The sequence below is a fragment of the Brachyhypopomus gauderio genome, chromosome 1 (assembly GCF_052324685.1).
Source record: "Brachyhypopomus gauderio isolate BG-103 chromosome 1, BGAUD_0.2, whole genome shotgun sequence".
Taxonomy (NCBI): domain Eukaryota; kingdom Metazoa; phylum Chordata; class Actinopteri; order Gymnotiformes; family Hypopomidae; genus Brachyhypopomus; species Brachyhypopomus gauderio.
In genome coordinates, this window is record NC_135211.1 from 757962 (window position 1) to 772946 (window position 14985).

At 46.6% G+C, this 14985-nt stretch overlaps 1 protein-coding gene across 2 annotated transcripts in view; it reads left to right on the forward strand.

Annotated features, from left to right (window-relative positions):
• LOC143512941 (NACHT, LRR and PYD domains-containing protein 3-like) overlaps positions 1–14985 on the forward strand; it is an 87717-nt gene that overhangs the window by 37186 nt on the left and 35546 nt on the right. For both annotated transcript variants that reach the window (XM_077003901.1, XM_077003815.1), the window contains exon 8: positions 3813–3986. In XM_077003901.1, coding sequence (XP_076860016.1) covers positions 3813–3986 — 174 coding nt within the window. The remainder of the gene's footprint in view (positions 1–3812; positions 3987–14985) is intronic.

Consider the following 14985-nt stretch of genomic DNA (forward strand, 5'->3'; position numbering starts at 1 on the left):
AACTTTCGACCAATCTCTAATCTTCCTTTCCTTGCTAAGTTATTGGAAAGATCTGTAGCTGCCCAACTATGTGAGCGTGTTGAATCTAATGACGTGTTTGAAGTATTTCAGTCAGGCTTTAGGAAGAAAGTACTGAGACTGCGTTGCTAAGAGTTGTCCATGATCTCTTGCTGTCTGTAGACCAAGGGCTGATGAACATGCTTATTCTGTTAGATCTAACGGCTGCATTTGACACTGTCAATCATGGCCGGTTATTGTCCTGTCTCAGCAATTTGGTTGGCATCACTGGGACTGCTCTTGCTTGGTTTCAGTCCTATCTTGCTGACAGACAACAGTTTGTGTCTTCGCCCCTTGGCGAAATCATTAGGAGGCATGGTTTGAAATTTTACTGTTATGCTGATGATGTTCAGATTTATTTATGTACTAAACCAACTCTTAGTCCCTCACCATCTATTTTGAGTGACTGCTTGACGGATGTTCAGGTATGGATGAAGGAGAATTTCCTTAGCCTGAAAATGAGCAAGTCAGAGGTTATGTTAATATCTACACAAGCAATTATGAAAAAAATAGCTGGTGCTGTCTTCTCTGTCCCGAATCTTTCTGTCTCGTTATCAAGTCAGATCAGAAACTTGGGTGTTATTTTTGACTCTGCCATGTCTTTTGAACCTCATATTAACTTGCATATATCTATGCAAGACAGCTTTTTTCCATCTAAGGGGCATTGCGAAGATTCACCCTTTCCTCTCTACTACAGCTGCTGAAAAAGTTATTCACTCATTTGTAACATCCAGAATTGATTATTGCAATGCTATTTTGTATGGTCTTCCAGCTCGAGTACTGAATCGCTTGCAAGCTGTGCAAAATTCAGCTGCGAGGGTCTTGACGCACTCGATATCTTGGGCTCATATTACTCCTATATTGAAACACCTACACTGGCTTCCTGTGAAGTATCGAATACAGTATAGGTTGTTGATACTGGTATATAAATCCATACATGGCACTGCTCCTTCTTATTTAAGTAGTTTAATACATGCTTACTCTCCAGTTCGTACTCTACGCTCCTCGGACACAAATCTACTTAAAATTCAGTTTTCTAAGATGCTTACTGTCGGAGATAGGGCTTTCAGTGTTGCTGGTCCCAAGCTGTGGAATGGCCTTCCACCTGAGCTCCGTGCCTGCGCGTCGTTCTCCATGTTCAAAATTGGCCTTAAGACTCACTTATTTCAATTGGCATATACTTGAGCTTCTGTACTATGATTTAATTTTGTTGATGTTTATTTCTTTTACTTTAATTTTTTGTATGGTTTTATGTTCTTGCTTTATGTGCAGTGACCTCGGGTGGCTTGAAAGGCACTTTTAAATTAAATGTTTATTATTATTATTATTATTATTAATATTTAAAAAATAAATAGCTTAGCATTTATTGTCACGTTGAGGACCCCGGCCCCTCCCTTTTGGGCGTGTGTATACGTAGTCCACGTGCTTTGTCTGCGTCAGTGCATATTTGTGGTTGGGGTTATGTCGTGTGATTAATAAGTCTCAACTGTGACTTGTCTCGTAATCACGTGGGGTTAATGTGGTTTGTCTATTTAATGTGCGCTCGCGCAGTGTCCTGTGCTTGTCGTTGTCTAAGTCTACACGTTTAGTGTCAGTTTGTTGTTTCATGTGTGCTGTATTGCGCAACTTTAATAAAGTGACGTTCGCTGCAACAAGGATTCGTGTCTCATCCTTCCCTGCTCCGCCGCGCGTCACAGAACGACGAGCCTACTGAGACACCCAACGTCATGCCAGGCTACAAGCCAAAGCCCAAGAAGGGCAAGAAGCCCAGCAAGCGGCACCACCACGCGTCTTCCTCCCCCCCACGCCGCAACTCCACGCCGACTCCGGAGCAGCTGAAGCGGGATCCCGAGTGCTCCTATCTGTTGTGTGCGGCTCGGGAGACCGCTATACCGGAGTTGGCGGAGGAGTACCGCAAGACAGCGGTGCGGGTGTGGCGGGAGAGACATCCCTCGCCTTCCTGGGAGCTCTCGCCTGTACGGGTCAGCGTCCCCGAGCTATATGGGGCAGAGGGCGAGCTGGAGAAGGACTCCTTCCCGCAACACGAGAACACGCCCACGCTGGAACAGCTAGAGCAGGACCCAGTGTGCGCTGCTCAGCTGGCCACGGCTCATGAGTGCCTGGACCCCGAGAGGGCGGACTTGTTCCGCGAGGGCGCTGTGAGGATTTGGAGACACTTACACCCGTCTCCTTCCCGCGCCCTCTCGCCTCTGAGGGTGGGCTCGTGCGTCATCGGAGCCACCCAGTCCACCCCAGAGAGCGAGTTCGGGGCTGAGGACTCCGAGGAGGAGGAGCAGGAGGACGAAGAGGAAGGCTACCCTCCATCGTTATGCGACGCCTCCACCGTCTACTACGGCGAGGAGGGAGAGGAGGCCTACCCCCCGTCGCTGGACGATGCGTCCACCATCGACTACGGGGGAGAGGAGGAGGAGTCCGAAGAAGAGGACTACCTCCCTCCGCCCGTAGGTCCCGCTTCCATCAGGAAGGAGAGGGAGGAGGACGAGGAGGACGACTACCCGCCGTCGGAGCGCTCCACATACCCATCCGATTATGGTGAGGAGGAGGAGTTTGACGAGGAAGATCGTCCTCTGTCCGTGCACTCGGGCGTTTCGGAGTGCACGGACAACGAGCGTTACTCGGGGGAGGAAGGTAGTCCGCCCCCCTCTGAGTGTTCGGCTGGGACTGTGAAAGGGAGGTGGATACCAGAGGCGGGTCCATCCTTCGTTCGCTCTGGAGAGGAGAAGATGGAGTGCTCCCGGGGTGGCAGCCCAGAGCAGTCCATGGAGTGGAACCAGAGCGAGGAAGAAGAGGACATGGAGACCAAAGGGGTTTCCCCAAGTGGCCCGTATGGGGAGTCCGCCGACCGCGCTGCTCCGGGCGCCCACGCCGGACGCGCTGCTCCAGGCGCCCACACCGGGCGCGCTGCACCTGGCACGTCCGCCGCAGCCCCGGCGGCCCCCAGTCTTCCTCCACTCCTAGCTCTTCTCCTGGCGCGTAGTCTGGCGCCCGTTACGTGTATGTTTGTTCCAGTGTTTGTAAGTCTACCTGTATGTTTACCAAACCCCTTTTTCCCTCTCGTTCCTCTATGTGTTAATGTGCCCGTGTGTGTGTTCGTGTCCGTTCCATTTAATGTGTCAAACGTTTTTTCCCCGGTCTTCCCAGGGGGGGTGTGCTAGGCGATTCGGGACGGACGCTTCGCCAAGGGCAGTCACCTCCCAGACGCAGGACTGAGCGTGTCGGATCCGCCCATCGTCGTGGGTTCGGGGCACTCGGTCCTGTTGGCACCCCGGGACGGGTAGTGCCCTTGGAGGGGGCGTCTGTCACGTTGAGGACCCCGGCCCCTCCCTTTTGGGCATGTGTATACGTAGTCCACGTGCTTTGTCTGTGTCAGTGTATATTCGTGGTTGGGGTTATGTCGTGTGATTAATAACTCTCACCTGTGACTTGTCTCGTAATCACGTGGGGTTAATGTGGTTTGTCTATTTAATGTGCGCTCGCGCAGTGTCCTGTGCTCGTCGTTGTCTAAGTCTACACGTTTAGTGTCAGTTTGTTGTTTCATGTGCGCTGTATTGCGCAACTTTAATAAAGTGACGTTCGCTGCAACAAGGATTCGTGTCTCATCCTTCCCTGCTCCGCCGCGTGTCACATTTATGAATATTTTACTTTTTATATTTACTTTTTGCAATGTGTCCTTTGATTGAATTATGGTATAAAATTCTTTGCAAATTTCTACTGTATTTACTCCTTCTTTGCAGATTGTCTGGCTGTGGTCTCACTAAAGAGTCTTCCAAATCTTTCACATCAGTTCTACAAACAGAAAACTCCTCGCTGAGACAGCTACAGATTAATAACAATGACCTGCAGGATTCAGGAGTAGAGCAGCTCTGTACTGGACTGAAGAGTTCACAGTGTAAACTGGAGATTCTCAGGTGAGTTTTCTGAGAATTTATTCTTGAATGGAAACACTAAGGTGTAGTGACACTACATATTAATTATAAAAGGTCTGTGTCCTCTTTAAAAGTATAAACTCCCTCAGAGTACAGCATTAAAAACACTAGTTCTCTTTTTAAATATTTCCAACAATTAAATGACCACACTGGAGACAAAGAAAACATTGTGATGCAAGATATTTCCAACACTAACTGCAAAAGAAATGTAACACTTTAAAGAAGGGACGTATGAGTGCTTGTCCACATGTCTGTGGGTATTTATTAAATCACTGCATCTTCCACGCTCTTGTCACATCACACAACCAACCGGACTCAAATACCCAGAATTCATAACTTTCCCCAGCCCGAACAGCCATAATAAGATCATCATCACCGGATTATTGATTTCACCTGCATGTCTGTCCCTCTGTTATTTAAGCCCATTTGCCTTAGTTGCGAAGTATTGCCTCATTCTTATGTGTGCGTACCAAGCGTTTCCACGACTACAGTTCTGGTTCCGACTTCTGCTTGTGTCCTGGTTTCTCTTCCCTATACTGCTCCCACGGATTTGGTTGCCTGATTACACCTGCCTTTACTCCTGCCAGATCCTGGAGTTCTCTGTCTTCAGCCCTTCTCTACATTTCTGTGTTCCGATTAAAGACCTTTTGATCTGCACGTGTCTCTCCGACTTTGTATCGTTACAGCTCTTTGTACGGAGCCTGTAAAAAAAAATAATGCGTGGCCACAACTTATTAACCTTAGAAGCAATTTAATGGCACATGGGAAATCTGTGCAGGTGCTATGAGTTTAGTAGATGATTAGTGTGTCACACTCAGTTAAAAACATTCATGCCCTGCAAAATTTGATCTGATTTCTCCAGTATAAAATTTTTTAAAATCCTTTTTTCATGGGTTTTATGAACTGAAATCCCAAATTATGTAAAACATAAACAATTAAATAATTCAAATCATTTAAACTATGGGCCCTGAATCTATAATGTATGGAAGTTAAACTTTTTGAATGAAATTATGGATATTAAACATTTTTTCCATGATATTCAAATTTTTTGGAATGGGTCTGTATATAATCTAGTGGGTCTGAGATAGAACAAGGATGCAGAGTTCACGGGTAAAACAAAAAGAAGATACATGTAGAACAGAGTCATCAGAGAACTTCTGCAGGTGGCAGCTGGCAGAACTGTACTGTAAATCTGCAGTGTAGAGGGTGAACAAGAAGGGAGCAAGAACTGTTCCCTGTGGAGCCCCCGTGCTGCAGACAACAGTGTCACACTGACAGCCCTTTGTCCTCACGTACTGCGGTCGGTTAGTGAGGTAGTCCAGAATACATGTGGTGAAGTGGTGGTCCAGTCCAGTGCACTCCAGCTTGTCCTTCAGTAGTGTGGGTTGGATGGTATTGAAAGCACTAGAGAAATCAAAGAACATGATTCTCACAGTGCTCCCAGTGGTCTCCAGGTGGGACAGAGATATGTGTAGCAGGTGGATGATGGCATCCTACACCCTGATGCCAGGTTCGTAGGCAAACTGAAGTGGGTCCATTCATGAACTCACGAGTGAGTGGAGGTGGACAAGGTGAGATGTTAGTGCTACTGGCCTGTAGCTGTTGAGGTCTTTGGGGTGTGTGGTCTTTGGCACCGGTACCACGCAGGATGTTTTCCACAGCTGTGGGACTCTCCCTAACCTCAGGCTGAGAATAAAAAGGTACCGGGTCACTCCGCACAGCTCATCTGCACAGGTCTTCAGGAGCCTTGAGCTGATGCCATCTGGACCTACAGCTTTCCTGACCTTTATCTTCTTCAGTGCACATCTCACCTGGGATGTTGTCAGTGTCAGACTGGAGTGGGAGGACTGAGTGCTGGAGTCTGTGTCAGCAGGAGGTGACTGAGAGTGAGAGAGAGCAGGGTGGGTGTGGGAATGGGGGGGAGGGCAGGGTGGGTGTGGGAGTTGGGAGAGGGCAGGGTGGGTGTGGAAGTGGGGGGAGGGCAGGGTGGGTGTGGGAGTGGGAGGAGAGCAGGGTGGGTGTGGGAGTGGGGGGGGGCAGGGTGGGTGTGGGAGTGGGGGGGGCAGGGTGGGTGTTGGAGTGGGGGGAGAGCAGGGTGGGTGTGGGAGTGGGAGGAGAGCAGGGTGGGTGTGGGAGTGGGAGGAGGGCAGCGTGCTGGTAGTGCCAGACAGGGAGAATCCAGCAGCGGTGTTTGTGTAGTGAGGGGAGCAGGAGAATGATCAAACTTATTGAAAAAGAGATTGAGTTCATTCACCCACTTCTGGTCCCCCACTGCCTGTGAGTCAGACTTCTTGTGGCCTGAAATAGTTTTGAGACTCTGCTGACGTTGCTCTGCTGCAGTTGGTCCTCCATCTTCCTCCTGTAGATGGTTTTACCCTCTATGATCTTCCTTCTCAGCTTCTTCTGCACAGACTTCATCTCCTCCTTGTCACCTGATCTAAAACCCCCCTTCTTCTCCTTCAGTAGAGCCTTTATATCAGGGTTTGTTGTTGGAGAAACACCGCACAGTCCTGGTGGGAACTGTTCCTCCCACAGTGTTGTGCTGAAACAGTCCTTGAGAGCCTCTTCAGCCTCTGTAGTCCATTTCTTCACTGTGCAAGTGACAGCTGGCTCTGTGTACAAGGGGTTTGTACACAAGCAGGAGATGAACCAGGTTGTGATCTGATCTTCCCAGGGGAGGGAGGGGTGAAGAGTTATATGGCCCCTCTGCACTGGCATAGAACAGGTCCAGTTTTTTATTGTCTCTGGTGTGGCAGGTGACGTACTGGGTGAAGGAAGAGCTCAAAGTTAAGGAAGGAAATGAGTGATTGAAATCTCCTGAGATGAGGAGAGCCTGTGGGTGTTGGGTCTGAATCCTGCTCACAGTTGTGTGCAGGATCTCACAGGCAGCTTCAGCATCAGCAAATGAGGGTACATACGCTACTATCGCGATAGTATGCGAGAACTCCAGAGGGAGATAGTAAGGCCTCATGCCAACGGCTAACAGTTCAATGTCTTTGCAACAGATTTGCTCTTTAATAGTGATGTGCCCAGAGTTACACCCTCTTATCATTCACAAACACAAACACTGCCAGTCCTCCTCCCTTCCTCTTACCGCTCTCCGCTGTCCTGTCTGCCCGTATGAGGTGGAATCCATTCAGAGAGGCAACCGTGTCCGGAGCTAACACTGTTAGCCATGTCTCTGTAAACAGCATCAGGCTACATTCACGGTATTCTAGATCTACTGGCGCTGAGAACAATGGGACGAGCTGGAATACGACACCCCATACCGGCGGAACTGAGGAGGAGACCCAGGGGATCTAAAGCTGGGGCTAAGCTAAAGGCTGAGCTTGCGAACAAGCGGAGATGTTGCAAACCATCCATTCCATCTGTAATCATGGGGAACGTGCAGAGGCGGACGAAGTACTCAATTTCATTACTTGAGTCAAAGTACAGATACCACTGGTCAAATGCTACTCCGATACAAGTGAAAGTTGCATGTTCAAAATCTTACTTAAGTGAAAGTACTGAAGTACTTGCTTTTAAAAATACTTAAGTATTAAAGTACACCTTCCGTCACATTTGTAAAAAAGTTATAGTTTAAAAGTATTATACATCCTACCAAATCCTCTTTGGGCACAATATTCATACAGTCTTTGATAATAATCCATAAGGCATATTCCAATGATGTACATCATTCAGGTAGTGGTAGCAGAAAAGTTTAACCTACACTTTAGTTTAAGGAACAAAAACATTTTCTAAAACCACAATTCACTGATTAGCCTAGCCTAACCTGTTTAAGCAAATTATGTTACCATATTAAAAGTCAATAATAAAATGACGGTTTTCTCTCTTTGCTAGTTAGGTATTCAGTCATCCAATACAACATTATGCTACAGTCAATATAAACAAAGACAAAGTAAAATTAGCAGTGTGGCATCTTGGTAGTCTAACCCAGGGTTGCCAACTCTCACGCATTGAGCGTGAGACACACGCATTTGACCGTTTTCACACGCTCTCACGCCACACTTCCGATATCTCACGCCGAAAAAAAAATCCAGTTTATTTACCTCAGATCCACATATATGATTCAATACGTTACTAGTTCGCTAGCTCTGGCGCCATCCACCGGCGATATAACACTGAATCTGTGTCCATTTTACGTTCGCCGCGGAAAACGCGGAAAAAGAAAACTGAGTAAAAACTCAGAAAACAAAAAAAACATGAAGGAAACCACTCGACGTGTCGTGATAAAAAGGAGCACAAACGAACAAAATAAAAACTAGCCAGGGAAGGGAGCTAGCTGAAAACAAAAGCACACGGAGGAAAACCACTCAACGTGTCGTGATCAAGAAGGGAGCACAAACGAACAAAATAAATACAAGCCAGGGAAGGGAGCTGGCTGAAAACAAAAGAACAAAAACTAAACATATAGAGAAGAAACAGCTTGGGGAAAACTTGAAAAAGGCCAGAAAGGGTGCAGGAGAAGAGACCTTGAAAAACAGTAGAGAGAGAGAGAGAGAGAGAGAGAGAGAGAGAGAGAGAGAGAGAGAGAAATGACTGCTCAATAACCATGTATAAGGCTGGCTGCAAGAGCGAGAGGCAACAAACAACTCAGCAGTGAGGCACTGCAACCGTGCCCATTAAATAGGGGAAGGCACAGCTGCAGGTCCTCACCGCTGATTGCGTCTCCCACGAGTATTTGCTCGTGGGTTCCCTCCAGTGGCGATAGGAGGGATGGTCCTGGACCTAGCCCTGACACTACCACGAGTATTTGCTCGTGGGTTCCCTCTGGTGGCGACAGGAGGGATGGTCCTGGACCCAGCCCTGACAGAACGTGAACTCGCTGCCGAACAAGATCGACGAGCTGTCCGCACTGAACAACCAGCAGATTTACCGTGAGTGCAGCTTGTTTATATTTACGGAGACATGGCTAACCCAACTCGTACCGGATACTAACGTGGACCTGTGAGGTTTCACTTCTGTGCGAGCAGACAGGGACACTAAAGCTTGCGGAAAAAGCAAAGGTGGGGGGCTCATCATTTATGTCAACAACTGCTGGTGTAACCCTGGACACATCACTGTAAAGACGGTCTTCTGTTGTTAGGACTTAGGAGTTGCTAGTGGTTAGCATGCGGCCATACTACCTGCCGAGGGAGTTCAGACACGTGTTCACCGTGATCGTGTACATTCCTCCGACAGCAGATGCAGCCAAGGTATGTGAGAAGATCCATTCCGAGTCCTAGCCCCCAGTGAGCAAGCCAAGGGCGACAGTGGCAAGGAAAAACTCCCTAGTTTTTTGCATGAGGAAGAAACCTTGAGAGGAACCAAGACTCAGGGGGGGAGCCCATCCTCCTCTGGCCAACACCGGTCACCATGACAACAACAACAATTTAGACAGAAAGAAATGAAGAAAAGGAAAAGATGTAATAATGTCCATCATGGTGTAGGCTCATCCAGTCTGGCAGTAGGTGGCTGGCACTGGATGGATCGCTTGTCTCTCCTCATCTCATTTTTCCTCGAGCAGGCGGGCAGCCATGTGGAGAAAATAAAACAGGGAAATTAGCTCAGTATGAGGACATATACAGGACAGATGAAATTAAACACATTTCTGGAGTGTGGCAGCAACTCCGGCATTAAGTTAAACTATTACAGCCTAGCTAAAAAGGCAGAACCAGAAGGTAACATAGGCTTGGGGGCATTCTGAGACAATGGCATCCATCCACTGCCCTGTCAACAAACTTGAGTGACCACGAGCAGTGACAGGACGACAGCACCAGCGCCCCAGTCTACCATAAGACCCTTCGTCTATGAACCCCTGGATCTGTACCTTTATCTAAGGGGGGATGTTAATTATCAAACGCTAAACCAAATAGGTGGGTTTTCAACCTAGACTTAAAGATTGTGACTGTGTCAGAGTCCCGTACGAATTTTGGAAGGTTGTTCCAAAGCTGGGGGGCCTTATAAGAAAAGGCTTTTCCCCCTGCTTACCTTATTAATTTGTGGAAATAATAAAAGACCAGCACCCTGTGATCTTAGTGGACGTGGGGGTTCATAGTAGGAAATAAGTTCCTGGAGGTATTCAGGAGCAAGCCCGTGCAGTGCTTTATATGTTAATAATAGAATTTTAAAATCAATACGGAATTTAACTGGGAACCAATGCAGAGCTGATAGGACTGGTCTAATATGTTGAAATTTTCTAGTTCTGGTCAGAACTCTGGCTGTGGCATTTTGAACTATTTGAAGTTTATTTAGATTCCTATTTGAACATCCTGACAGTAGTGCATTGCAGTAGTCTAATCTAGAGCTAACAAAGGCGTGCACCAATTTTTCTGCATCATCCTGTGATAATGCATTTCTTAATTTGGCAATGTTGCGGAGATGTAGAAAAGCTATCCTAGTAGTATTATCTATGTATTTATCAAATGATAGGTCGGAGTCGAGTATGACGCCTAGGTTTTTGGCTACTGTGCCAGGTGTAATGGGATAGTCTGCAAGATTAAGCATTTGATCTGGAATTTTTTTGTCTTGCGGCCTTAGGGCCCACAAGGAGAACTTCTGTTTTGTCCTCATTTAGTTGGAGGAAGTTTAGAGACATCCAGCATTTAATATCTCTTACACAGGCCTCAATTTTTCCTAAACTGAGTTTGTCATCAGGCTTGGCTGATATGTAAAGTTGAGTGTCATCTGCATAGCAGTGAAAATTGACACCATGTTTGTTTATAACTGTGCCCAGTTGTAGCATATATAATGTAAATAATAGTGGTCCTAAGATGGAGCCTTGCGGGACCCCATATTTAACTATTGTACGTTTGGATGGAATATTATTGAGCTCTACAAACTGATGGCGATTTGTCAAGTAAGAGTAAAACCATGAAAGGGCTGTGCCTGAGACTCCAACCCAGCATTCTAACTGCTTTAGCAAGATCCTATGATCAATTGTGTCAAAAGCTGCACTAAGATCGAGAAGCACTAACAGTGATACATAGCCTTGATCTGAAGCAAGGAGGAGATCATTTGTTACTTTGACTAATGCTGTTTCAGTACTGTGATAGGGCCTAAAGCCAGATTGGAACTTTTCAAATATGTGATTCCTATGCAGATATAGGCATAATTGCTGGGCAACAGCTTTTTCTATGATCTTAGATATAAATGATGTGTTCGAAATTGGTCTATAATTAGTTAGGGAAAATGTACTTTTATTTTCAGATGGACTAATTACATTAATAGACTGCATCTCAAATGAGTTTGAGATGTCTAGGTATTTCTGATGAATTTCTAAACAATCACGATAGATTATACATATTCCTCCTCCTCTGCCTGACAATCTAGATCTATGTATATAACTATATCCCACAGGAGTGGCTTCGTTTAAAGTTAAATAATCACCAGATTGAATCCACGTTTCAGTTAGACACAGAATATCAATTTTCTGGTGAGTTATAAGTTCATTTACAAAAACTGCTTTTGAGTTGAGCGATCGAATATTGATTAATCCGATTTTCAGATCGGTCATATAGGTAATAATTGGATGTGAAGTCTGAATATTAGTTAAAAACTTAGGACGGACTATTTTCTTATGATTTAGTTTAACCCGGGGCACAGACACAGTCTCAATCCTATGGGATCTTGGTGACGCCTCTAGGCAGCTCGCAGACAGGTTTAGCCCGTTAGTCTGCGGCCTGGTCGCGACTCTGGTTAGTCAGCAGCTCCTAGTACTATTCTGCCCACTAACTAACAGACTATGGGCTATGCTGCAGGATAACAGGGCAGCGCCATCCCAGGTGGGGTGGACACCGTCCCTGCCTAAAAGATCAGGCTTGCCCTCGAACTCTTTCCAATTATCAATAAAGCCCACTTGATTTTCGGAGCACCACTTGGACATCCAGCGGTTTAACGACGTGAGCCTGCTGTATTGCTCATCGCCGCGCCGCATTGGGATGGGGCCAGAGCAGATTACGGCATCGGACATTGTCTGGGCCAGTTTAATCACCTCTTTTATATTAGCCCTAGTCACTTATGACTGCCGCAGACGTATATCGTTGGCCCCTACATGAATGACTATTCCGGAGCAGGGACAAGGGGGCGATGAAAGCAGCCCAGCAGGAGGTGAAATGTGTGAGGGAAGCCAAGGACAGCTATAGGAGAAAGGTGGAGCAAAAGCTTGAGGAGAACAACATGAGGGAGGTCTGGAAAGGTGTTAAGACCATCACTGGTCACAAACTCAAAGACCAGAGTCATAGGAGGGACTGTTGAGGAGGCCAATGAAATGAACATCTTCTTGAACCGCTTCAATCAGCACATGTCTCCCCCACCCTCTCCCTCACTCCAGCCATATCTCCCTCTGCCCTAAACACACCTCCCATCACTTATTACAGTAGCCTCCTCCTCCTCCACCCCCATCTCATCACAGAGCCCCCCACACATCACTGCAGACCAGGTGAGGGGACAACTGAGGAAACTCCACTCCAGGAAAGCAGCAGGCCCGGACAAGGTGTGCCCACGTCTACTTAAGACCTGCACTGCGGAACTGGAATCCCTTCCAGTTTGAACGTTGGAGAGAAAGACAGATGGAAGTGATGATCTGTAGGGATTTGCTTTTAGCTTAGCTGTTAGCCCCGCTTCTGCTTATGGATGCTCCGACTCCGCCTGCATCTCTGTCGGCTCATGACGCTGGATGAGTCCAAGGCTCCGTAGGCCACTGCGTCTTTCCATAGTACTCTGAAGCTATGCAACCATTCCTGTACGTCTTGGGTTATGAAGTCGAAGTCGCTGAAAGTGCGTAGATTCCATAATCGTTCACGGTCATACACCAATACTCTCTTTATCTTGGTTGATTACGATGGGGCAGTCATGGCCTGGTGGTAGGGAACTGGTCTTGTGACCGGAGGGTCGTGGGTTCGATTCCCAGACCTGAGGCCATGAATGAGGTGCCCTCGATCAAGGCACCTAACCTCAACTGCTCCCAGGGCGCCGGACTTGGGCTGCCCAACGCTCTGGGCGCATGTGATCCACAGCCCCCTAGTTATCACTAGTGTGTGTATGTGTGTGTGTTCTAACTGCACAGATGGGTAAAAAGCAGAGGACAAATTTCGATTGCGGTGAGAAATCACAATTGAGAAAATATGGAACATTTATGTCCTAAATGGCATATTTTTGTAAAAGTGTCAGTTTCTGTCATGAGCCCATGCAGCTGCAGTTGAACAGGGCACCGCCATCTTGACGATTCAAGGAGGAAAATTGATTCGGAAATTGACTGCATCGCTTCTCGTTGCTCCTTCTGGAACGAATTACCGTTGAGTTCCAGGGTTCTACTGTATTTGTTAATCAATGACTTGTTTTGAGGAAATTGTGCGAGTTGCCAGCAGACTACATGAAACATCATGAATCAGAGCATGTGCAAAAGTCAGTGAACCACAGCTGCAGTAGTAAAGTCAATTAGTTAAAAGACTCAAGTAATCAACTAAGCATACCAATCAAATGACACATCCTTGGGAAAATATTTAATGTGCGTTCGCGCTATGTCTTGTGCTTGTCTTTGTCTAAAGTTTCGTGCCTATGTGAGTGTCAGAAGTCTGTACTTATCCTCCGCACAGAGCTTACACCTGTTTGTTGTCATTAAAACATTTAATGTGCACCGTTCGACGCTCGTCGTGCCTCCTGCTTCGAGTGCGTCACAAGGCCGCTATTTTTTGGACAGTCGGTTGTTCAACAGTAATTGAATACATTTTTAAAAATGGTATCTTTTGATGAGTTTTTATTACACATTATTTACTCAGATTTTTTAATTATTTACTCTGATCTTTTTTAATCCTGCACCTGACAAATAACCCAAAGTATGAAAAAACGATTGTGGTGAAAAATCACAATTGACAAAAAGTATGGCACAAATGAATGAATGTGCCATATTTGTCAATTGTGTTTTTTTCACCACAATCAAAATTTTTCCTCCGCATTTTACCAGTCTGTGCAGTTAGAACACACACACTAGTGATTACTAGGGTGCTGTGGTGCACACATGCCCAGAGCGGTGGGCAGCCCTAGCCCGGCGAGCAGTTGGGGTGCGGTGCCTTGCTGAAGGGCACCTCAGTCATGGCCTCAGGCCTGGAAATCAAATTCATGACCCTCTGGTCACAAGACCAGTTCCCTACCACAGGACCAAGACTGCCCACCTTTTACTAAAACGGTTCAATATTGAAGACACCTGGTGCTACACTCCAAACAGCTAATTAACTCAAAACACATGCAAAGGACTTTAGTTCTGTGGACTACACAATCATGGGCAAGACTGCTGATTTGACAGTCATCCAAAAGAGGACTATTGACACCTTATACAAGCAAGGCAAGACTCAAAATGTTATTGCTAAAGTGGCTGGCTCTTCACAGAGCTCTGTGTCAAAGCACATTAATAGAGAGGCAAAGGGAAGGAAAAGATTTTGTAGAAAAAAGTTTACAAGCAATTGGCATAAGTGCACCCTGGAGAGGATTGTAAAACAAAACCCATTTTAAAATGTGGGGGAGATTACAAAGACTGCACTGCAGCTGGATTCAATGCTTCAAGAACCAACATGCACAGGCGTATGCAAGAGATGGGTTTCAATTGTCACATTCCTTGTGTCAAGCCACTCTTGAACAAGAGACAGAGGAGGCCAGAGGAGGATGGGCTCCCCCCCTGAGTCTTGGTTCCTCTCAAGGTTTCTTCCTCATGCAAAAAACTAGGGAGTTTTTCCTTGCCACTGTCGCCTTTGGCTTGCTCACTGGGGGCTAGGACTCGGCACTTGTAAAGCTGCTTTGTGACAACAACTGTTGTAAAAAGCGCTATATAAATAAAATTTGATTGATTGATTGAGACGGCGTCAAAGGTGTCTCATCTGGGCTAAAGACAAGAAGGACTGGACTGCTGCTGAGTGGTCCAAAATTCTCTGATAAGTAAATTTTGCATTTCCTTTGGAAATCAAGGTCCTAGAGTTTAGAGGAAGAGAGGAGAGGCACAGAATCCACA